This window comes from Gigantopelta aegis, chromosome 1 (assembly GCF_016097555.1).
Source record: "Gigantopelta aegis isolate Gae_Host chromosome 1, Gae_host_genome, whole genome shotgun sequence".
Lineage (NCBI taxonomy): Eukaryota > Metazoa > Mollusca > Gastropoda > Neomphalida > Peltospiridae > Gigantopelta > Gigantopelta aegis.
In genome coordinates, this window is record NC_054699.1 from 42,787,300 (window position 1) to 42,811,703 (window position 24,404).

The 24,404-nt window shown below is 34.5% G+C and overlaps 1 protein-coding gene across 1 annotated transcript in view; it reads right to left on the reverse strand.

Moving 5' to 3' along the window:
* Window positions 1–9,057: 9,057 nt before the first annotated feature.
* The window catches only part of LOC121368232, a 60,047-nt gene continuing 44,700 nt past the window's right edge, over window positions 9,058–24,404 (reverse strand). Inside the window, exons 3-4 of the mRNA XM_041492873.1 lie at window positions 15,109–15,158; window positions 9,058–11,269 (exon numbers count right to left, since the gene is read on the reverse strand). Coding sequence (XP_041348807.1) covers window positions 11,111–11,269; window positions 15,109–15,158 — 209 coding nt within the window. The 3' untranslated portion in view covers window positions 9,058–11,110. The remainder of the gene's footprint in view (window positions 11,270–15,108; window positions 15,159–24,404) is intronic.

A 24,404-nucleotide genomic window follows, 5' to 3' on the forward strand; every position in this document is an offset into this window, starting at 1 on the left:
TCGTAGGGATTTCAGTTTGTGTTTAAGGTAAAATATTTCTACGATTAAACTTACATATTAAATATATTTTCTTCTTTAGAATATCAGTTTATTATATTTTTGGAAATAAAATGAAATTTATCCTAGTACAAATATTAGAACGATCAGAAACATATTTAATATATAGGCACTAATGTTTTATGCAGAAAAGTATATTTGATATGCAATTACAGTCGTTAAAAGTCTCTGTTAGTCGATAACATCTTAAAAATTGCAGTAAACTCAGGAATGTCCCTTTAACGGTGGCCTCTATGATCAAGTGACTATATACAGTTCAAAATAGATGCATATAGAGACTAATACATGAGTGGGCGTCAGATATCATTCATCTCACAACGAGTTGTTTTAAAATGTATCTAACAAGCGAGAGTGAGTTTAAAGCCGCACACCCTAGTTCCATCCAGCGAAAATAAATTATAATTTAGTTAATCTACAAACCTGTAACACACTTAGATCACGTTTTTATCAAATGGAGTGAAAAAGCAGGTTTTATATCGATAAATACCATGGGAATCCCCATGTCCCAATTGCTTGAAATAATTTTGAAAGTTAGTATTCTGATGTCACCGGTAGAAGCACAACAATGCCTACGTCACGACAAATTTCACAGACTTGGGGTGCGTTCGTTTCACCTCTCCTGGACATGTTCCAACTGTTCTGTCCTGGTTGTATCACCTCTCCAGATATCGTAAGACTTAGCAAAATTATTGGTTTTAAGGGCTTGTAACGTTTTGTATTGAGACACTTACTTGTCTGAACTTTATTGTTACTGAAAATGTTCACGAAATGTGAAGAAAAATCTCACAAATGAACAAAAACAAATCGGATGTTGATTGCGCGAACCGTGCACGAGAAAACAAACCAACCAAAATGATAACGGTCACGTAATATACCAACGTCTGTGACATTAAAAATAGATTGGACCTCGCTTGCTTAACGGTTTTTTCTCGACAACACGTTTTGTGAAAAAATGCAAAAAAATGCATTTCGTGGTTTTACAAACATCAGGATTACCAAAAAGCACTTCAGGTGAATGGAAATGTGTATTCTAAATAATAAAATGTAAGTAACGTGCAATTTTATTTGTGAAAAATGGGGTTTAATAGCGAAAAACAACGCCGTAATGGTTAACAAATAAACGTAACTAGGGTGTGTCCCTTTAATACGTTTTAAAACGAGTTGTGAGATAAATGGTATCTAACGGACACGAATGTATTATTCTATTTCTTAGCAAATTTTAACATCTTTTTCGACTAACAGTTATTTACAGCCATTGCACTTGTAGCTGACTTAGGTGTCACAGACCCATGATTGTCAGGTTAACTATACGTCACAGTCTAATCGATTTCCATCGTGTAGTTTTGTATTTATGGCAGTGGTGACCTGGTCATCACCTAGAAGCAGCCAGTCGTATGTCTTGAAATTGTTAACACTCATACGTGTGTTAATAACTATGACTGTGTTATCAAAAATAACGCATGGTGTTCTCACCAACGGGTGTGTAAGAAATATAATACATGAAAGAACATGACTGATTTTACAGGCAAGTGGTTGTTAGATGAGGCTCCAAAAATGTATACACACCCTTTTTCTTGCCAATACGGTAAATTATTCAGTGCAACTTATTTTCGTGCTTATATCCAATTAAGGTTCAAGCACGCTGAGCTGGGCACACACCTCAGCTATCTGGGTTGTCTGTCCAGGACAGTGGGTTAGTTGTTAGTTGGTTAGTGGGAAAGAAGAGGGTGTAGTGGCCTTGAACTTACCCACTGAGCCCTTAAGAGCTCGTTCTGGGTTTGAGCTGATACCAGGCTGCAAACCCTGTACCTACCAGCCTGTAGTCCGATGGCTTACCCACTGCGTCAACGACGCCGGTACGGGAAATCAACATATGAGTTAGAAAATGATTTAAACAAGTGGGATTGTCTACCTTGATGGCAGGTCTTGATTAGAGGCCATACTAGTACATGAAGTACGTACATACAAAATCTTGGATTTGTTGCCACCACCACCCTCTTCAACCTCCCTCTTGTACGTTTGATCATTGCGCTCCTCAACCATGCACAGACACACATTGTTCCTCCAGGCTGAAAAGTACTTTGCATACAACTAGGAGCTCGGACTGGTTATAATTTTACACCCATTATATATTTTGAGACATTCACGAAATAACAAGAGGTTGGGGGGGGGGGGGGGGGGTGGGTGTTTGTTTGGGTTGGGTGTGTTTTTTGTGTGTTTTTTGTGTGTGTGTGGGGGGGGGGGGTTTGTTGTTGTTTTTGGGTTGTTGTTGTTTGTTTTTTTGTTGTTGTTTTTTGGGGGGGTATTTAAACTTGACAATTGATTGGGATTTAAAAGCCTACCTCTTGTGAAAAAGAAAACATTATAAAAATTGGAATAGTTTATGCATGATATGCAGAGTGAAACTCCGAGAAACGACCACCCCGTTACAAAGACCAATATTTCAAATACCGAAATATTTCATTTTTATTTTATAGTAAAAATATACCGGTATTAAGACCATCCCGCTTCTCCGGATTACGACCAGTAAAGTCAAACCCAATAGTCGTTTTCAGTGCATTTTTATTTTTACTCAAAAAACGCGACCGCAGAATTGACCTGTTATGTAACACAAGCGACAAACAATAAATAATGTATTAAAATATTGTCTAATTGTTTGCGCCATGGTGTTAAAATTAATACGTTTCCCAAACAATAGACTTATGTTTATTTAGCTGACAAGACAGGGGTATTTTGGTACCAGCAAACAATTGGACTGCAAATTAGCACGTCATTGTTAATTTGTAAAATCATGGGAACGTGACCCAAAGGTCACGCGTTTTTATTACCTTTGGGAACCCTATGACGTCGGGAGGGTGTTATTTATCCAAACAGTTATTAATATCTATTTTGTAATAATTAAGAGGCTTGGCACTTGGTTATTCGTGCAGATCAATGCAAATGTCAATGCAAATGTCAATACAACGTCATCACCTATTTATTTTATCATATCAGTTGAAACATTGCTGAGGATATTTGGGAAGGAGGGTGGGACGTAAAATGCACAATCAGTATTTACCAACAGTCATCATTCTGAATATTTTTAATCTATTAATACCAGTTTTAAAAAAACACACCGGCCTCGGTGGCGCAGTGGTTAAGCCATCGCACTACAGGCTGGTAGGTACAGGGTTCGCAGCCCGGTACCGGCTCCAACCCTTAAGGGCTAAATGGGTAGGTGTAAGACTACTACACCCTCTTCTCTCTCACTAACCACTAACCAACTAAGAATTTAAACCACTGTCCTGGACAGACAGCCCATATAGCTGATGTATGTGCCCAGGACAGCGTGCTTGAATCTTAATTGAATGTAAGCACGAAAATAAGTTGAAATGAAATTAATAAATCACGCCGATAGCGGAGTTTCACTGTAATACTTATGCTGACGTATGTGTGGGTATTTTGGTGAACAAAAATTAGAGGATATCGACTTTGGCCTAACGTCAACGAAACAAATATGTTTAGGGTAGTGTCCCTAAAACACTGGTGACAAAATTGGAATGAGTAGTGAATCCATAATTTTTTCCCTGTAACCAGTGAGTTTCAACTTCAAGAGTTATTAGGGCTTCAAAAAAATTAATGTAGTGTGCGTGTGCGTGCGTGCGTGCGTGGTGCGTGCATGTGCGTGTGTGTGTGTGTGTGTGTGCGCGCGCGCGCGCGTGTGTGTGTGTGTGTGTGTGTGTGTGTGTGTGTGGAGTGGAGTACACAAGACCATATGTAGTCCATGGCCTACTATTAAAGGGACATCCCTGAGTTTGCTGCATTGCAAGATGTTTCCGACCAGTAAAATATTTCTACGATTAAACTTACATATTAAATATATGTTCTTGTTTAGAATATCAGTGTCTGTATATTCAATGTGTTTCTGGTCTTCTTAATATTTGTAAGAAGCCCAAACTGGATTTTGTCTTCCAATAATTTCGTACGTACGACAAAACATATTTTAGGAAATAAAATGAAATTTAACCTAGAACAAATATTAGAACAATCAGAAACACGTTAAATATACAACTATTTATATTTTATGCAGAAAAAAATATTTGATATGTAATTACAATCGTTAAAAAGTCTCTGTTAGTCGATAACATCTTAAAAACTGCAGCAAACTCAGGAATGTTCCTTTAACTGTATCCAAACATAGGATACAAATGTCAGCAAAAGGATTGTTGCCTCAAAACGTATTCGATTTTGAAAATACATCACCCAATGATAGGTGTCCTAGCAATGCGCATAGCCTACACAAAGAAAACTACACATTGAACACCAAGTCAGCGCATCGTGGTTAAATATCTGAATCGAATCATTTGCTTGATTTCAGAGGGAGTTAGCTTTACTCCACATGGAATAGCTATTTGTGGAAGTGATGTTTACAAGGAAGGAAGGAAATGTTTTATTTAACGACGCATTCAACACATTTTATTTACGGTTATATGACGTCAGACATATTGCTAAGGGCCACACAGATATTGAGAGAGGAAACCAGCTGTTGACACTTTTCGATTAGCAGCAAGGGATATTTTATATGCACCATCCAACAGACAGGATAGTACATACCGCGGCCGTTGTTACACCAGTTGTGGAGCACTGGCTGGAACGATAAATAGCCCAATGGGTTGATGTTTACAAATGCTTCATTTTCTCACTACCAACAGTATGTAGCATCTTTATGCGCCAATACTTTCTGTAGCTTTCTTTGTCATAATTCTACTGTAAAAGTAATTTTTCTACGGCAAAGGAGTCAATATTCTATATAGAAAAGTGACCGGGGGTCAGCATTCTATGGGTGTCAAAAACCACGTTACACCGGTCGTAATGACAGTGTCATGACTGTCTAAATGTCCGTCTTGGTATCTTGCCGTCAGAGCACTCCGGCTATAATTATTACACAAACCACTTTGTTAGAGTAGCTTCTTAAAACATATCCTCATTTTCTGGGGAAAAGGTGTAAAGAATAACAACATTAAATTTAAATCTAATATTTTAATAGCAAGATATACGCTGACGACAGTATATACAGACATAAATACTAAGTAAAGAAAACATCACGTGATGGAAAAACAAGTGAATCATTATAATTTTAAAAATATAGACGGTGCAATAAGGATATGGACGGAATTAAAGTTAACAACACATCTATAAATCGATTCTTACTGACCCTGATTAAGTTGTAGTTTGTATATGTGTTAGGTTTGTCCACAGCTTATATTTTTGGTAGATGCTGGGGGATTTTAAGGTGGACTTGGGGTGTTAAATATATGCCACCCATCCCAGTATGAAACGCTAAATCTGCTCCCCTAACAGAGTAAGGCACATACTAACAAAAAAGCAGATTTAATATATATATAGTAGGGAACCTAAAATATTAATGTTAATATCAACTATTAGACCGAACATACGTTCTGACCACAGACATCCTAGTAAAGAACGTTCAGGTCTGTTTATCAACACATGGAAACACATTCCATAGTTTGCACGTGTATCGCGCAGTTGGCCCGTACACGTGCGTGGGATGTCATTCTCGATTTTGACAATTTCCTTGAAGGTCGATAAATCACTGTGGAACATTATTTCTAGTTATTGACTCTAAAGGTTTCATAAGCACCAGGGCCCGTGCTTATAAAACTTAAAGTCTAGACTTTAATAAAGTCCAGACTTTAACGTAATGCTATTTGAATGGCGTTGCCATGACGTTAAAGTCTGGACTTTATTAAAGTCTAGACTTTAATGTTTATAAGCACGGGGCCAGGCCTGGGCCCCAGCGTATACAACTTTCAGAGCGCAGACTCAATCTCTAATGACGTCACAGGCATACAATTTGTACGGCGTTGTCATGACATTAACGTCTAGGCCTTTGAAAGGTTTACAAGCACAAGGCCTGTTTTCAATTGCTCTGCTTAAAACTACAACAAATCACGGAAACGTGCTATATAATAAAATAATTTTACAAAAGAATGCCATTTATTTTTTAATGATTGTAATTCCTGCTGTAAAGTGTTACACAGCACACACACACACGGGTAAAGTCGAGCCAGTCATACTGGACATCGTGTATACCAAGAGTCAGTCCTTAAAAGTCAGAATTCTTCAAGCACGTTTTTCAAGTACCTTGTGGTGCTTTAATATACATATTCGACAGAACACAAAATACTTCCATTTTCACTCAACATTCCTATACACACAAAACACAGAAAAGTAACGCTCTATATAATATTATAAAACAACACCAAACTAAAGATACTGAGATTCATGTGTGTGTGCTGTTTTATTTGTGTTACATCAGGCCTGAGTTCAGCCAGCGAACGTTTCGCTAACGTTTGCGAACTATTTGACTGATTCCCGATGTGGCTATTTGGTTTAACGTGAAGCGTATAAACCAGTCTAGCAGGCGTTAGCGACAATCGGTTGACTTAAATTACCCCGGGCCTGTACACAGGATTTATCTAAGGAGGGGTCCATAATTCACGAAAGTGATTTTGTTAATAATTCCTGTAGGAACGAAGTCGTGTTAAGAGATATGTATACTATTTCAGTTGTAAAATGCAGTGACGTTATTTCTCAAATATTCTAAGACAAACGTTTAGCAACGTAGTCCTACAGCATTGTACTTTAAAATACAAGTTACAGTCAGTGACGTGTTAGCTGCGTGTTTCATTTTGGACTGACAACCCCTTGATACTTGACAAATGATGTATTAATTAAAACAAAGAGTCTGCTTTCCCTGTGAAAGTCACGAGTTTTATTTTATCTGTGCACATTTATCAAATCGCTAAACTTTTTTTTTCTTGTCTTAGTACGCATTATCGGAAGAAACAAATTATGCCAGAAAACCGGAAAGGGGTCTTCCCGGGGTCAAATTCTAGGATAGTTAGAGCTTTGTATAATCAAATCTAATATTTCACAAATATGGCGCTGCTTCTTAGTTCGATTTTGTGTGATCAAAGGTGGGAAAATAGTGGTCAACGACAGTGTGTGTGTGTGTGTGTGTGTGTGTGTGTGTGTGTGTGATACGTAGGGGTGTCACGATACTCCTACCACACGATACGATACGATACGGATCACGATACATAACCCGCGATACGATATGTATCATGATACATAACACACGATACGATACGTATCACGATACATAACCCACGATACGATACGTATCATGATACATAACCCGCGATACAATACGTATCACGATACATAACCAGCGATACGATACGTATCATGATACATAGCCTACGATACCATACGTATCATGATACATAACCCACGATATGATACGTATCATGATACATAGCCTACGATACGATACGTATCATGATACATAACCCACGATACGATACGTATCATGATACATAACCCACGATATGATACGTATCACGATACACAACCCACGATACGATACGTATCACAATACATAACCCGCGATGCGATACATATTACGATACACAACCCAGGATACGACACGTATCACGATACCCGATTCACAATGTTTTCCCAGTAAAACAAGAAGTTTATATTTAGGTGAAATGTTTTTAAAATAAGAAATAAACAAGATAAAAGTAAAACACTGATTAAACACGGTTTTAATGTAGAAATGCCACATCGCATACTTATTAAAATAAGCAGATAGAAATACCACATCGCATACTTATTGAAATAAGCAGATAGAAATACCACATCGTATAGTTATTGAAATAAGCAGATAGAAATACCACATCGTATAGTTATTGAAATAAGCAGATAGAAATACCACATCGTATAGTTATTGAAATAAGCAGATACATTCTCTGTCCGCTTTATTAAAAAAACATTTCTTGAACGAAATAACTTGTCAATAAGTACCTCTCACTACGAATTGCTGTATCGATACAGGAATCGATACATGGTTAAGATTTGAATCGATATACAAGCAAGGGCATGGTGTATCGTACCGTCAGCAATAGTATAGTGATGCATCGATGTATCGTGACACCCTTCGTGTTAAGGATCTCAGCTAATCGGCACATTACCCACTTCACTCATATCTCGATACACATACTGTAATAATTTACATAGTCTATGACCATTTTGTGTCATATTCGTCCGGTACGAAAGAATAAAATACATAAACTGTCTACATCGATTATCAAAACAACAACCACGATATGCACATAAAAACACGAAACAAAAAGCACACACACAATATATAGTATATAAAACATTATATATATATATATATATATATATATATATATATATATATATATATATATATATATATATATATATATATATATATATATATAATTTATAAGTAACTATGGTCGTACCTAGGTAGAACTGGTTGGAACTCATTTAACTTATGACGTCACGAGGGACACTGATATCAATACGATTGTTAAATCAGTCAACCATTTAACACATAATTGCATGCACCGAAGGTTCAAGCACGTCTGTTTGGACAAATTTATTAAGTGTCCCGGCGAACGTGTCCAAGACAGGGGAATGGTGGAATAATAAGTTAAATGGAATTTACAATTTTAAATAGAAAAAGAAAGAAGAAGAACGAAATTAAACAAAGATATTATCATGGCAAACTTAACATCCTATCCAAAAACAGCTCATTATATATTCATAAGTGTATAGATAATACATCCCATCCAAAAATAGCTCATTATATATTCATAAGTGTATAGATAATACATCCCATCCAAAAATAGCTCATTATATATTCATAAGTGTATAGATAATAAAATAATTTTGTGTCAAAAAACTTTTTGTTGGCATTTAATGTCAATTTACAGACATTCATTCCCAATTTACATCTTTGTACTTTCCCGCTCCAACCAGTGCACCACAACTGATTAAGGGCCGTGGTATGCGTTTTCCTGTCTGTGGGAAAGTGCATATAAAAGATCCCTTGCTGCATTAGGAAAAAATGTAACAGATTTTCTCTCTAAGACTATATCATATGTCGGAATTTCCAAATGTTTGACATCCAATAGCCGGTGATTAATTAATCAATGTGCTCTAGTGGTGTCGTTAAACAAAACAAACTTGTTCTGTTTTTCTTTATATTTTATACAGACATTACGAGGCAAATAATGAATAAAATGAGGTCTAACATTGCAGGTGTCCCCTTAATGTTTTATCTCTGTATATTCGAGGTATGTCTGTGCCCAGGACAGCCTGCTTGAACCTTATTTGGGTGTACGTATAAAACATTTATTGAAATAACTAAAATAATAGGAGAGATGTTGGTCTTTGAAAACGGCACTTCTTTAGAAATAAGGCACTTCTCTCCAAACCACTCCCTTCTAACACACATCCCACCCCAATCCACCGCTAGGTACAACCATGTCTACAAATATAAGAAGCTATGCAAAAATAGAGCAACACAGAGCTATACTGTTTGCTACCTACTAACAATTAAAAACGTGTTCTACGTTCCATTCATCTTGAACATTACACATGAAATTAACATCACAGAAAGCTTTGCATTAAACATTACCATCACAAGACTCTCGGGAGCAATAGAGGTTAAAAAAAAGTGTAAATCCGCATAAAGTTAAGGACGGACATTATCGATATTTTTGGGCCAATAAAAAAAAAAAAAAAAAAAAAGTAAAGGACATTTTAGTTCTGTTTGTGTAAATATATTGCCTACCATATTTAGGATAGGCATGTACGTAAATATAGCATTTGCAATAAATTCATTATAATCTGATTGGGAGGTGGGGTTACCATATTTAGGATAGGCATTACGAAAATATATCATTTGTAATGAACTAAGTACAATGTGATTTGGATGGTGAAGTGAAAAACAGTAATGCGTATTCTGGGCCTAAAAGTAAAACTTGAAGATACAGTTTTAAAACTCAAAGAAATATTAACACAACGACGTCTGAATGTGTTAATTTGTTCGAGTTCATATTAAATTATTTGCTGTTTTTATTACTATAACACATGAATAACAAAGGTGAAGGATATTTCGCCCTTAAAAAGAAGAGTTTTCTCCCGAAGAAATTGATGATAATATATATTAAAGTGACGGACCCTAGTTTTAAACACTACAGCGTATTTTTCACTATTAGAATCGTTTTTTATAATTGAAATCGGACATTACATAGGTTTTATTGTTTAGATTATCTATTCCCGTACATCCAAAGCATTTGTGAGTATTTTTAATACACTAAATCTATTGTCATATTTAAAAAAAGCACGTACTTTTTAAATGTAACGTTTATTTAAGGGGATTTCCCCGTTTCAACGTCAACGATTCTTGTTTAACTCATCTGGAACTTTATTCAAATGTGTTACACGTTATTAACCAAATTTAGTGTCCGTTTTCGCATGATGAAACTAGGGTAAGGTACTTTAAGGAAGGACGGGTAACTACTTTATAGAAATAATTATCGTTGTCCTGAGGGCCAAGTACCTTTAAAATAATGATAAAAATATGTATTGTGTATAATGTTTAAAATAATGATACAAATATGTGTTTGTTATGTTTAAAATAATTATAAAAATATGTTGTGTGTAATGTGTGTGTGTGTCGGAAATGTAAATGTCATATCATAGTAGTAATAAAGCAATTGCTTACACATTAAAAAGAAACCCCACCATTTTATTACTTGCCTTATATGATATTTACATTGTTAAAATTGAATACCCATGCTTCATGGTGTTGGTTTTTGTCAATACATTACCTGCCCCGGCGTGTGTATATTGTTATAGGCCGTTCTACACCTAATGAATCACTTCAAAATGAAGGGATGTGTGCTATAGCATCTCTTGCGATGATTTCATAATTTCACATTTGAATCCAGCATTTCATTGCACATTGTACCAAGCGAGGGTACAAGGAATTCAACCAACGATTGCAAAGTATAGAACGACCATTCATAGTCCACAGTACCCAGCATATATATATATATATGATTGATGTTTAAATATTAGTTTATAGTTTATAGTGTTGCAAATGTACCAAGAGTGTTCAGTATAAGTGTTACATTTTAAGTGAGAAAGATGTAAATATGTCCCTTCAGATTGCAAATTCTGGCTCTGACGTCATCGGTACTTCCTGCCCGTCAATTGTGAGCACGAACGAAAGGCCCGTCCTGACAACAGCAAACGACTTTATCCGGCCCTTGTGTCCGTTGATTTCGAAGTCAAACGTCGCCCCCGTCTCGTCAAACTGATTCTACAATTATTAAAGAGAAATCACAGTAATTATTAAAGAGAAAACACAGGAAGTATTTTTAAAAATTAACATAACAATAAAAGATAAATTAACAGAATTATTAAAAATAAATCACTGGAATAATTAAAGAGAATTTTTTTTTAAACAATAAAATTATTAAAGAGAAATTCCTGAAATAAACAAACAGAAATCAATAGATTATTAAACAGAAATCAACAGATTATTAAACAGAAATCAACAAATAATTAAACAGAAATCAACAGAATAATTAAACAAAAATCAACAGAATTATTAAACAGAAACCAATAGATTATTAAACAGAAATAAACAGATTATTAAACAGAAATAAACAGAATTATTTAAGAGAAATTACCGCAATAATTAAAAAGAAATCACTGGAATAATTAAAGAGAAATCACTGAAATAATTAAAGAGAAATCACAGGAAGTATTAAACAGAATGCAACGGAATTATTAAACATAAATATATAGAATTATTAAGCAGAAATCAACAGAATTATTACAGTGAAATCAACAGAATTATTACAGTGAAATCAACAGAATTATTGAACATAAATCAACAGAATAATTAAACAGAAATCAACAGATTATTAAACAGAAATCAACAGAATTATTAAAGTGAAATCAACAGAATTATTAAACAAAAATCAACATAATAATTAAACAGAAATCAACAGATTATTAAACAGAAATCAACAGATAATTAAACAGAAATCAACAGAATTATTAAACAAAAATCAACAGAATTATTAAACAGAAACCAATAGATCATTAAACAGAAATCAACAGATTATTAAACAAAAATATACAGATTATTAAACAGAAATTAACAGAATTATTAAACAGAAATCGACATAATTATTAAATAGAAATCAACAGATTTATTAAACAGAAATTAACAGAATTATTAAACAGAAATCAATAGAATTATTAAACAAAAATCAACAGAATTATTAAACAGACATCTCCAGAATTATTAAACAGAAATCATCGGAATTATTAAGTGAAATCAGCAGAATTATTAAACAGAAATCAATAGAATTATTGAACAGAAATCGACAGAATTATTAAACAGAAATTAAAAGAATTATTAAACAGAAATCAACAGAATTATTAAACAGAAATCAACAGAATTATTAAACATACATCACTGGAATAATTAAATTGTAATCACCTGAATTAGTAAAGAAATCAACAGAATTATTAAAGAGAAATCACTGAAATAATTAACAGAAACAAGTAATAGAAAATGTTAAAACACAATATACAGAAACAAGAACAGATCAAAACGCTAACACAACTTACACCGACTTGCCAGGTTTATTAATGATAAACTTTTTGGGAAGTGCTACTTATGGAAATACGAAGCAAAACTATTTCTTACTCTAGCTATATGAAAAAGCTAACAGATAAACAGAAAGCGAACCAATAAAAGAAATAACAAAATTAGAAAAAGATCATAATATAGACAAAACTACTTTAGAAGAAAAACGTACTGAACTTAGAACGATTAGAGACAAAAAGCTACAGGCGCAAATAATAAGATCTCGTAGTAAATGGATAGATGAAGGAGAAAAACCGACTAAATATTTTTGTAATATGGAAAATTGTAACTATATAAGCAAAGCTATCCCAAATGTATTCAAATCAAATGGTCTATTAACTGAAACTGAAACTGAAATTGTGAAGAAAGTAAAGCTATTTTATGAAAATCTGTATAAATCCAGACCTATTAATGATGTTAATTTAGAAGAAATATTAACTTTTCACATATACCGAAACTTAACTAAACAACACAAGAATAACCTGGAAGGTTTCTTTAAAGAAGATGAAATACTATCTTGCTTAGAAAATATGACAAATAATAAAAGGCCGGGGTCAGAATCTGATGAGTTCACAGCAGAATTATTTAAATAAATTTGGACAGATATAGGTAGGTGTCTTACTAGAGCAATAAATTATAGCTATCATATAGGTGAACTCTCATTAACCGAAAAAGAAGGTGTTATAACATGTATTCCTAAAAAGGAAACAAATAAACAATATTTTTTAAAAATGGAGACCTATATCTTTGCAAAATGTCTCATATAAAATTGCATCAGGTTGCATAGCTAATAGAACTGAAACTGTTTTACCTTGCTTAATAAATGAAGACCAAATGGGCTTTATATCTGGCAGATACATCAATGAAAATATTATAAATCTCTACGACTTATTTCATTATACAGAAAAGAATAACATTCCAGGCCTTCTATAGTACTTGATTTCGAGAAAGTATTTGATTCTATTGCCTAGGCCTTTCATTCTCAAGACCTTCGACATTTTTAATTTTGGAGATTCTATTTAAAAATTGATTGAAATTTTCTATTTTAATCCTCACCGTGGTGCTGGGGTGTAACATTCTCTTTGAGAATGGCCAATACAGCGCAATTGAAATTTTGAGTAAAAGTCAGTATCTATCTGTGATATTTGTATTTTTGCACAGTTCTTTACACTGTTTTTAGTTAAATCTTGAATTTTTATATTGATGTTGATCATCACTTTATTTGTTTGCATTACCATAGTTTGATACCCAATAGCCGATGTATTTTTCGTGCTGGGGTGTCGTTAAACATTCATTTATTTATTCATTCATTCATTCTATTTTAATATAAATTATTAAACAGAAATCACCGGAATTACAAAAGGAAAATTAATACATGTAATATAATTGAAGATGAATTCCATTTTATAAGTGTTTGTCCTGTTAAAAAATTGATTGAAACGTTCTATTTTAATATTAATTATTAAACAGAAATCACCGGAATTACAAAAGGAAAATTAATACATGTAATATAATTAAAGATGAATTCCATTTTATAAGTGTTTGTCCTGTTAAAAAATTGATTGAAACGTTCTATTTTAATATTAATTATTAAACAGAAATCACCGGAATTACAAAAGGAAAATTAATACATATAATATAATCGAATATAAATTCCATTTTATAAGTGTTTGTCCTATGTATATATCTATCAGACATTATATCACAAATTATTATAAACCTCTGCTTAATAATTCCAGTGATGTGTGCTTAATAATGTTCTAGTTTCTGTTTAATAATTCCAAAGAATTCCTCTTTAAAATGATTTGTTTAACAATTTCATCAATTTCTGTTTACTAACTCCAGTATTTCTATCTACTAATTCCATTAAGTTCTGCTGAATAATAAATTCAGTATTTTCAGTTATTTCGTTTTAATCATTGTAGTGATGTTTGTGTAATGACTCCAGTAATTTCTGATCCTGTAAAACTTAACGTTTGAGTTAAACGAACAAGCTCAAACTGTCACTACTAACGTCGTTGTCGGAAAAGTATAACCTTTATCTCGCCCTTCAACTTAGTAAGGGCGAAACAAAAACTGCATTTTTATTTGTTTTATTCTAGTACAAGTAATAATATGTGAAATCGATATCGTACCTTTAAAAAATACAAAGTACAATAAACTGAATTAATAATAAAATAGCTGTATTGCGTTTTGGCATAATAAAACACAGACGTGAAGGTTAAAATCGTAAATCTTAGTTCCTGGGGTACTTAGTTTTTTCTTTTCACAAAAAAAAAATGCATTTTAAAAGATGAGAAACGAAATCGATTTGAAAAAAGGAGAAGATAATTTATGCCAAAAAATCATAGGTAATGACTGTGTACGTCGATGACAAAAAAGAGCTACAATAGCCAACAGTATTTCCATGGAATAGCACATACCAAGTACTTTGACACACTTTAACATATGAATGAGTGAATGAATGAATGAATGAATTTGAGATGTAAACTCACCAGGGCGTCAACGAAATTGCCATTCACTGTTATCGTATTGAGATCTCGACCTGCAAAATAAAAACATGTAACATAATCTTAAAGGGACATACCCTAGTTTTTAAACACTACAGCATATGTTTCACTATTAGAGCCGTTTAGGATCACTGATATCAAACATTACTTATATTTTATTGTTTACATTATCCATTATCGTAGAACCGAAATGTTTCTGGTCATCCTGTTGTTTCTATTACCACAAAATGCATTTAAATATTATATATATATATATATATATATATATATATATATATATATATATATATATATATATATATATATATATATATATATAATATATTAAAAACGCACGTTCGTCTGAGAAGTAGCAGTTATTGATTCGAGTTTTAGTTTTTAAGGATATTTTCCGATTCTAACGTATCAGACTCTGTTGTAACTTTATCCAAGTGTGTTACAGGTTTGTAGATTAACTAAGCTTAGTGTCCATTTTTTCTATAATGCTGCCAATAACAACTCGCTGATAAATAAACAAAATACATCACTTAGGCGGACTGTTATGAGTTTCCAACCCTACTGCAATCGGAATTTATGCAGTGAAACTCTACAGTCAACCATGTTTTAAAGTCTCTCATAACTCCATGGAATGGCGTGTGCACTTTTATTGCTGTATTATTGGTGTTGAACTCTTGTTTTTATTTTAATCTGTACACAAGGTGAGACGTAAATAAAGAATTTGTCTGTCTGTCTTGTCTGTCTTGTCTGTTTGTCAGTTTCGTCAAGTGTACAGTTTTATTTTGTCAAGTTAGGAGTTGTGTTCTACAACTCTTTAAACATGCCAGATACCGACTCCAAACCCTGAGTGAGTGCTCCGCAAGGCTCAATGGGTAGGTGTAAACCACTTGCACCGACCAGTGATCCATAACTGGTTCAACAAAGGCCATGGTTTGTGCTATCCTGCCTGTGGGAAGCGCAAATAAAAGATCCCTTGCTGCTAATCGGAAGAGTAGCCCATGTAATGGCGACAGCGGGTTTCCTCTCAAACTCTGTGGTCCTTGGCCATATGTCTGACGCCATATAACCGTAAATAAAATGTGTTGAGTGCGTCGTTAAATAAAACACTACTTTCTTTAAACATGTTATGGCATAACAGAATGGCAATTAAACTATAATCTCTAGGAGATTTGGAAAACATCTAAGTAAGTTCGAAGTTTTACCACAGACAACAAATATGTATTGAAGTACTAATGTCCTGTTCGTGTGCCAGGGTTCTATCTTATATCCTATATTATTCTTAACTTATATTAATGATTTTTGTAAATGCAACAGAATTATACACATTGGGCCAAATTTACGAATCCTGTTTATCTTAAACGCAGGTGTTTAAGCATTGTAAATGTGTGTAGTTACACGCATGTAAGAAATAAACAGGTGTTAAAGCATTGTAAATGTATGTAGAATGTGTGTAGTTACACGCGTGTAAGACATAAACAGGTGTTAAAGCATTGTAAATGTGTGTAGTTACACGCGTGTAAGACAAACAGGTGTTAAAGCATTGTAAATGTGTGTAGTTACACGCGTGTAAGACAAACAGGTGTTAAAGCATTGTAAATGTGTGTAGTCACACGCGTGTAAGACGTAAACAGGTGTTAAAGCATTGTAAATGTGTGTAGTCACACGCGTGTAAGACGTAAACAGGTGTTAAAGCATTGTAAATGTATGTAGTCACACGCATGTAAGACATAAACAGGTGTTAAAGCATTGTAAATGTATGTTGTAAGACATAAACAGGTGTTAAAGCATTGTAAATGTATGTAGTTACACGCGTGTAAGACATAAACAGGTGTTAAAGCATTGTAAATGTGTGTAGTCACACGCGTGTAAGACATAAACAGATGTTAAAGAATTGTAAATGTATGTAGTCACACGCATGTAAGACATAAACAGGTGTTAAAGCATTGTAAATGTATGTTGTAAGACATAAACAGGTGTTAAAGCATTGTAAATGTGTGTAGGTACACGCGTGTAAGACATAAACAGGTGTTAAAGCATTGTAAATGTGTGTAGTCACACGCGTGTAAGACATAAACAGGTGTTTAAGCATTGTAAATGTGTGTGGTCACACGCGTGTGAGACATAAACAGGTGTTAAAGCATTGTAAATGTGTGTAGTCACACGCGTGTAAGACATAAACAGGTGTTAAAGCATTGTAAATGTATGTAGTCACACGCATGTAAGACATAAACAGGTGTTAAAGCATTGCAAATGTGTGTAGTTGCACGCGTGTAAGACATAAACAGGTGTTAAAGCATTGTAAATGTGCGTAGTCACACGCGTGTAAGACATAAACAGGTGTTAAAGCATTGTAAATGTATGTAGTCAGACGCATGTAAGACATAAACAGGTGTTAAAGCATTGTAAATGTATGTTGTAAGACATAAACAGGTGTTAAAGCATTGTAAATGTATGTAGTTACACGCGTGTAAGACATAAACAGGTGTTAAAGCATTGTAAATGTGTGTAGTCACACGCGTGTAAGACATAAACAGATGTTAAAGCATTGTAAATGTATGTAGTCACACGCATGTAAGACATAAACAGGTGTTAAAGCATTGTAAATGTGTGTTGTAAGACATAAACAGGTGTTAAAGCATTGTAAATGTATGTTGTAAGACATAAAAAGGTGTTAAAGCATTGTAAATGTGTGTAGTTACACGCGTGTAAGACATAAACAGGTGTTAAAGCATTGTAAATGTGTGTAGTCACACGCGTGTAAGACATAAACAGGTGTTAAAGTATTGTAAATGTGTGTAGTCACACGCGTGTAAGACATAAACAGGTGTTAAAGCATTGTAAATGTGTGTAGTCACACGTGTGTAAGACATAAACAGGTGTTAAAGCATTGTAAATGTATGTAGTCACACGCATGTAAGACATAAACAGGTGTTAAAGCATTGCAAATGTATGTTGTAAGACATAAACAGGTGTTAAGGCATTGTAAATGAATGTAGTTACACGCGTGTAAGACATAAACAGGTGTTAAAGTATTGTAAATGTGTGTAGTCACAGGCGTGTAAGACATAAACAGGTGCTAAAGCATTGTAAATGTGTGTTGTAAGACATAAACAGATGTTAAAGAATTGTAAATGTATGTAGTCACACGCATGTAAGACATAAACAGGTGCTAAAGCATTGTAAATGTATGTTGTAAGACATAAACAGGTGTTAAAGCATTGTAAATGTGTGTAGGTACACGCGTGTAAGACATAAACAGGTGTTAAAGCATTGTAAATGTGTGTAGTCACACGCGTGTAAGACATAAACAGGTGTTAAAGTATTGTAAATGTGTGTAGTCACACGCGTGTAAGACATAAACAGGTGTTAAAGCATTGTAAATGTGTGTAATCACACGCGTGTAAGACATAAACAGGTGTTAAAGCATTGTAAATGTATGTAGTCACACGCATGTAAGACATAAACAGGTGTTAAAGCATTGCAAATGTGTGTAGTTGCACGCGTGTAAGACATAAACAGGTGTTAAAGCATTGTAAATGTGCGTAGTCATACGCGTGTAAGACATAAACAGGTGTTAAAGCATTGTAAATGTATGTTGTAAGACATAAACAGGTGTTAAAGCATTGTAAATGTATGTAGTTACACGCGTGTAAGACATAAACAGGTGTTAAAGCATTGTAAATGTGTGTAGTCACACGCGTGTAAGACATAAACAGATGTTAAAGAATTGTAAATGTATGTAGTCACACGCATGTAAGACATAAACAGGTGTTAAAGCATTGTAAATGTATGTTGTAAGACATAAACAGGTGTTAAAGCATTGTAAATGTGTGTAGGTACACGCGTGTAAGACATAAACAGGTGTTAAAGCATTGTAAATGTGTGTAGTCACACGCGTGTAAGACATAAACAGGTGTTTAAGCATTGTAAATGTGTGTGGTCACACGCGTGTGAGACATAAACAGGTGTTAAAGCATTGTAAATGTGTGTAGTCACACGCGTGTAAGACATAAACAGGTGTTAAAGCATTGTAAATGTATGTAGTCACACGCATGTAAGACATAAACAGGTGTTAAAGCATTGCAAATGTGTGTTGTAAGACATAAACAGGTGTTAAAGCATTGTAAATGTATGTAGTCAGACGCATGTAAGACATAAACAGGTGTTAAAGCATTGTAAATGTGTGTAGTCACACGCGTGTAAGACATAAACAGATGTTAAAGCATTGTAAATGTATGTAGTCACACGCATGTAAGACATAAACAGGTGTTAAAGCATTGTAAATGTGTGTTGTAAGACATAAACAGGTGTTAAAGCATTGTAAATGTATGTTGTAAGACATAAACAGGTGTTAAAGCATTGTAAATGTATGTAGTCAGACGCATGTAAGACATAAACAGGTGTTAAAGCATTGTAAATGTGTGTAGTCACACGCGTGTAAGACATAAACAGATGTTAAAGCATTGTAAATGTATGTAGTCACACGCATGTAAGACATAAACAGGTGTTAAAGCATTGTAAATGTGTGTTGTAAGACATAAACAGGTGTTAAAGCATTGTAAATGTATGTTGTAAGACATAAACAGGTGTTAAAGTATTGTAAATGTGTGTAGTTACACGCGTGTAAGACATAAACAGGTGTTAAAGCATTGTAAATGTGTGTAGTCACACGCGTGTAAGACATAAACAGGTGTTAAAGTATTGTAAATGTGTGTAGTCACACGCGTGTAAGACATAAACAGGTGTTAAAGCATTGTAAATGTGTGTAGTCACACGTGTGTAAGACATAAACAGGTGTTAAAGCATTGTAAATGTATGTAGTCACACGCATGTAAGACATAAACAGGTGTTAAAGCATTGCAAATGTATGTTGTAAGACATAAACAGGTGTTAAGGCATTGTAAATGAATGTAGTTACACGCGTGTAAGACATAAACAGGTGTTAAAGTATTGTAAATGTGTGTAGTCACAGGCGTGTAAGACATAAACAGGTGCTAAAGCATTGTAAATGTGTGTTGTAAGACATAAACAGATGTTAAAGAATTGTAAATGTATGTAGTCACACGCATGTAAGACATAAACAGGTGTTAAAGCATTGTAAATGTATGTTGTAAGACATAAACAGGTGTTAAAGCATTGTAAATGTGTGTAGGTACACGCGTGTAAGACATAAACAGGTGTTAAAGCATTGTAAATGTGTGTAGTCACACGCGTGTAAGACATAAACAGGTGTTAAAGTATTGTAAATGTGTGTAGTCACACGCGTGTAAGACATAAACAGGTGTTAAAGCATTGTAAATGTGTGTAATCACACGCGTGTAAGACATAAACAGGTGTTAAAGCATTGTAAATGTATGTAGTCACACGCATGTAAGACATAAACAGGTGTTAAAGCATTGCAAATGTGTGTAGTTGCACGCGTGTAAGACATAAACAGGTGTTAAAGCATTGTAAATGTATGTAGTCACACGCATGTAAGACATAAACAGGTGTTAAAGCATTGTAAATGTATGTTGTAAGACATAAACAGGTGTTAAAGCATTGTAAATGTGTTTAGTTACACGCGTGTAAGACATAAACAGGTGTTAAAGCATTGTAAATGTGTGTAGTCACACGCAAACAGGTGTTAAAGCATTGTAAATGTGTGTAGTCACACGCGTGTGAGACATAAACAGGTGTTAAAGCATTGTAAATGTGTGTGGTCACACGCGTGTGAGACATAAACAGGTGTTTAAGCATTGTAAATGTGTGTGGTCGCACGCGTGTGAGACATAAACAGGTGTTTAAGCATTGTAGATGTGAGTGGTCGCACGCGTGTGAGACATAAACAGGTGTTTAAGCATTGTAAATGTGTGTGGTCGCACGCGTGTGAGACATAAACAGGTGTTTAAGCATTGTAAATGTGTGTAGTCACACGCGTGTGAGACATAAACAGGTGTTTAAGCATTGTAAATGTGTGTGGTCACACGCGTGTGAGACATAAACAGGTGTTTAAGCATTGTAGATGTGTGTGGTCACACGCGTGTGAGACATAAACAGGTGTTTAAGCATTGTAAATGTGTGTGGTCACACGCGTGTGAGACATAAACAGGTGTTTAAGCATTGTAAATGTGTGTGGTCACACGCATGTCAGACATAAACAGGTGTTTAAGCATTGTAAATGTGTGTGGTCACACGCATGTAAGACATAAACAGGTGTTTAAGCATTGCAAATGTGTGTGGTCACACGCATGTAAGACATAAACAGGTGTTTAAGTATTGTAAATGTGTGTAGTTACACGCGTGTAAGACATAAACCGTCTTTGCAAATTCGGCCCACTGTTTTTACCCCATATAATACATTTGAATCCATTTATAATATACACCAACGACAAACCGTTTTTAATTCTGCCCTTGAATGTATTTTTTTTAAAAGCTTAACAAGAACGTGACCTGTCTTAATTGATTCCTGTTAGAACCAAAAGTATCACGTGACGTCAAGTCCTCTCGGTTGTTGGTTAAACCTTCTCTTTTTTTTCACAGTCAAAAATGTTGACAATGTTAACGTCTATAAACATGTAGCACATGACTTTTTTAACCGGTGAATGGAAATTTCAAGTACAATTATCATTGAGAAAACAAGTAAAAGTGATCTCTTGTCTTCGCTCCCATAAACATCTAAGTTTTCTAACATAAAATATAAATAACTCTTTCATTATTTCCCTCCTGAACGATATAATTTTGAATAAAACCTTTAACGACACCACTAGAGCATACTGATTAGTTAATCATTGGCTATTGGATGTCAAACATTTGGTACTTATGACTTGTAGAGACAACCACTATGGATTAATTAAATGAATGCATGAATAAATGTTTAACGACACCCCAGCACAACAAATACATCGGTTATTGGGTGTCAAACTATGATAAAGGCAAACGTTTGGGTTAATTAATCATCAGCTATTGAAAAGAAAGAAAGAAAGAAAGAAATGTTTTATTTAACGACGCACTCAACACATTTTATTTACGATTATATGGCGTCAGACATATGGTTAAGGACCACACAAATTTTGAGATGAAACCCGCTGTCGCCACTACATGGACTACTCTTTCCGATTAGCAGCAAGGGATCTTTTATTTGTGCTTCCCACAGACAGGATAGCACAAACCATGGCCTTTGTTGAACCAGTTATGGATCACTGGTCGGTGCAAGTGGTTTACACCTACTCATTGAGCTTTGCGGAGCACTCACTCAGGGTTTGGAGTCGGTATCTGGATTAAAAATCCCATGCCTCGACTGGGATCCGAACCCAGTACCTACCAGCCTGTAGACTGATGGCCTAACCACTACGTCACCGAGGCCGGTCAGCTATTGGATGTCACACATTTGGTAATTATGACTCGTAGTCATCAGAGGAAACCCGCTACATTTTTCCTGATGCAGCAAGGGATCTTTTCCACAGACAGGAAAGCACATACCACGTCATTTCAACAGTTGTGGTGCACTGGTTGGAACGAGAAAAAAGTTAATCACTTGAATGGATCTTCCGAGGTGGTTTGATACTGCGACACAAGCACCTCAGGCGAGTGCTCAACCAACTGAGCTAAATAATTAAATAAGTTTGTAAAGTTTGAAGGGACATCCCCGAGTTTGCAGCAAACTCGGGAATGTCCCTTTAAGAGAAACATCTTAAAATGCAGCAAATTCGGGAATGTCCCTTTAACGAAGCTGTAGCAAAAACAAACATGAAAGGTATACTCGGCAAATTAGGCTTTCCGTCCTTATATAAGTTGAAGGACTACAATTTATTTATGGCATCTATCTATCTATCTATCTGTATGTATGTCTATGTCTCTGTTTCTGTCTGTCTGTCTCTGTCTGTCTGTCTCTCTGTCTCTCTGTCTGTCTGTCTCTGTCTCTCTCTCTGTCTGTATGTATGTATGTGTATGTGTGTCTCCATCCATCCATCTATCTATCTATCTATCTATCTATACAATATTTAAGTCTTCGAAAAAATCACGATCGAGAAAATGTGAGTAGCACATTTATTATTCATACAGCTATTTTTTAAATTCTTAAAGGGACATTCCCGAGTTTGCTGCAATGTTTTAAGATGTTATCGACTAATAAAATATTTCTACGATTAAACTTACATATTAAATATATTTTCTTGTTTAGAATATTAGTGGCTGTATATTAAACGTGTTTCTGATCGTTCTAATATTTGTACTAGGTTAATTTCCATTTTATTTTCTAAAAAATATTTTTTGGTACGTACGAAATTATTTGAAGACAAAATCCAGTTTGGGCTTCTTACAAATATTAAGACGACCAGAAACACATTGAATATACAGACACTGATACTCTAAACAAGAAAATATATTTAATATGTAAGTTTAATCGTAGAACTATTTTATTAGTCGGAAACATCTTACAGTGCAGCAAATTCGGGAATGTCCCTTTAACGACAGCACTAAAGAACTTTGATTAATTAATCATCGGCTACTGGACGTTAACCATTTGGTAACTGATAAACAGACATCACAGGAAACCCCCTACATTGTTCCTAATACAGCAAGGGATCTTTTAATCTTGAATAAGTACACATTGTATATATCACAGCAGTCTGTTGTGTGCCCAGCCATGTTGGCATCAGGGGGAAATGAAAAGGCAGATTCAGCTGCCAAGTCTGCTTTGGATTTATCTCATGCCAGAGTTGGTGTACTTTATACTGATTTTAAAAATAGTATCAACCAATATATCTTTTCAACTTGGCAACATGATTGGAACGGTGCGGTTGCGAAAAAGCTGCATGCCATCAAGCCAGTCTTGGAACAGTGGCCGTCGTCCAATAGGCAGTGCAGGAAAGATGAAATAATCTTGTGTCATACATACTTAACCCATTCATTTGTCTTGACGGTACGCAACATTTTGGTGGAGTGTAAGCATCTGAAGGAAACTAGAAAAAATATATTAGGACAAAGAAATGTGATGTAATCATTTTGATTCCATCCACAACTTATATTACAATTTCTTCGAGATATTGACTTTTATTCTAAATTTTAATTTTAACTTTTTCTATATTTGTATTTTTTGCACAGTTCTTTACACTGTTTTTATTTCTTTGTTGAATTTTTATATTGAGGTTGATCATCACTGTATTTGTTTGCATTTACCATAGTTTGATACCCAATGTATTTTTTGTGTTGGGTGTCGTCAAAGGGGCATTCCTGACTTTGCTCTATTGTAAGATGTTTCCGACTAATAAAATATTCCTACGATTAAACTTACATATTAAATA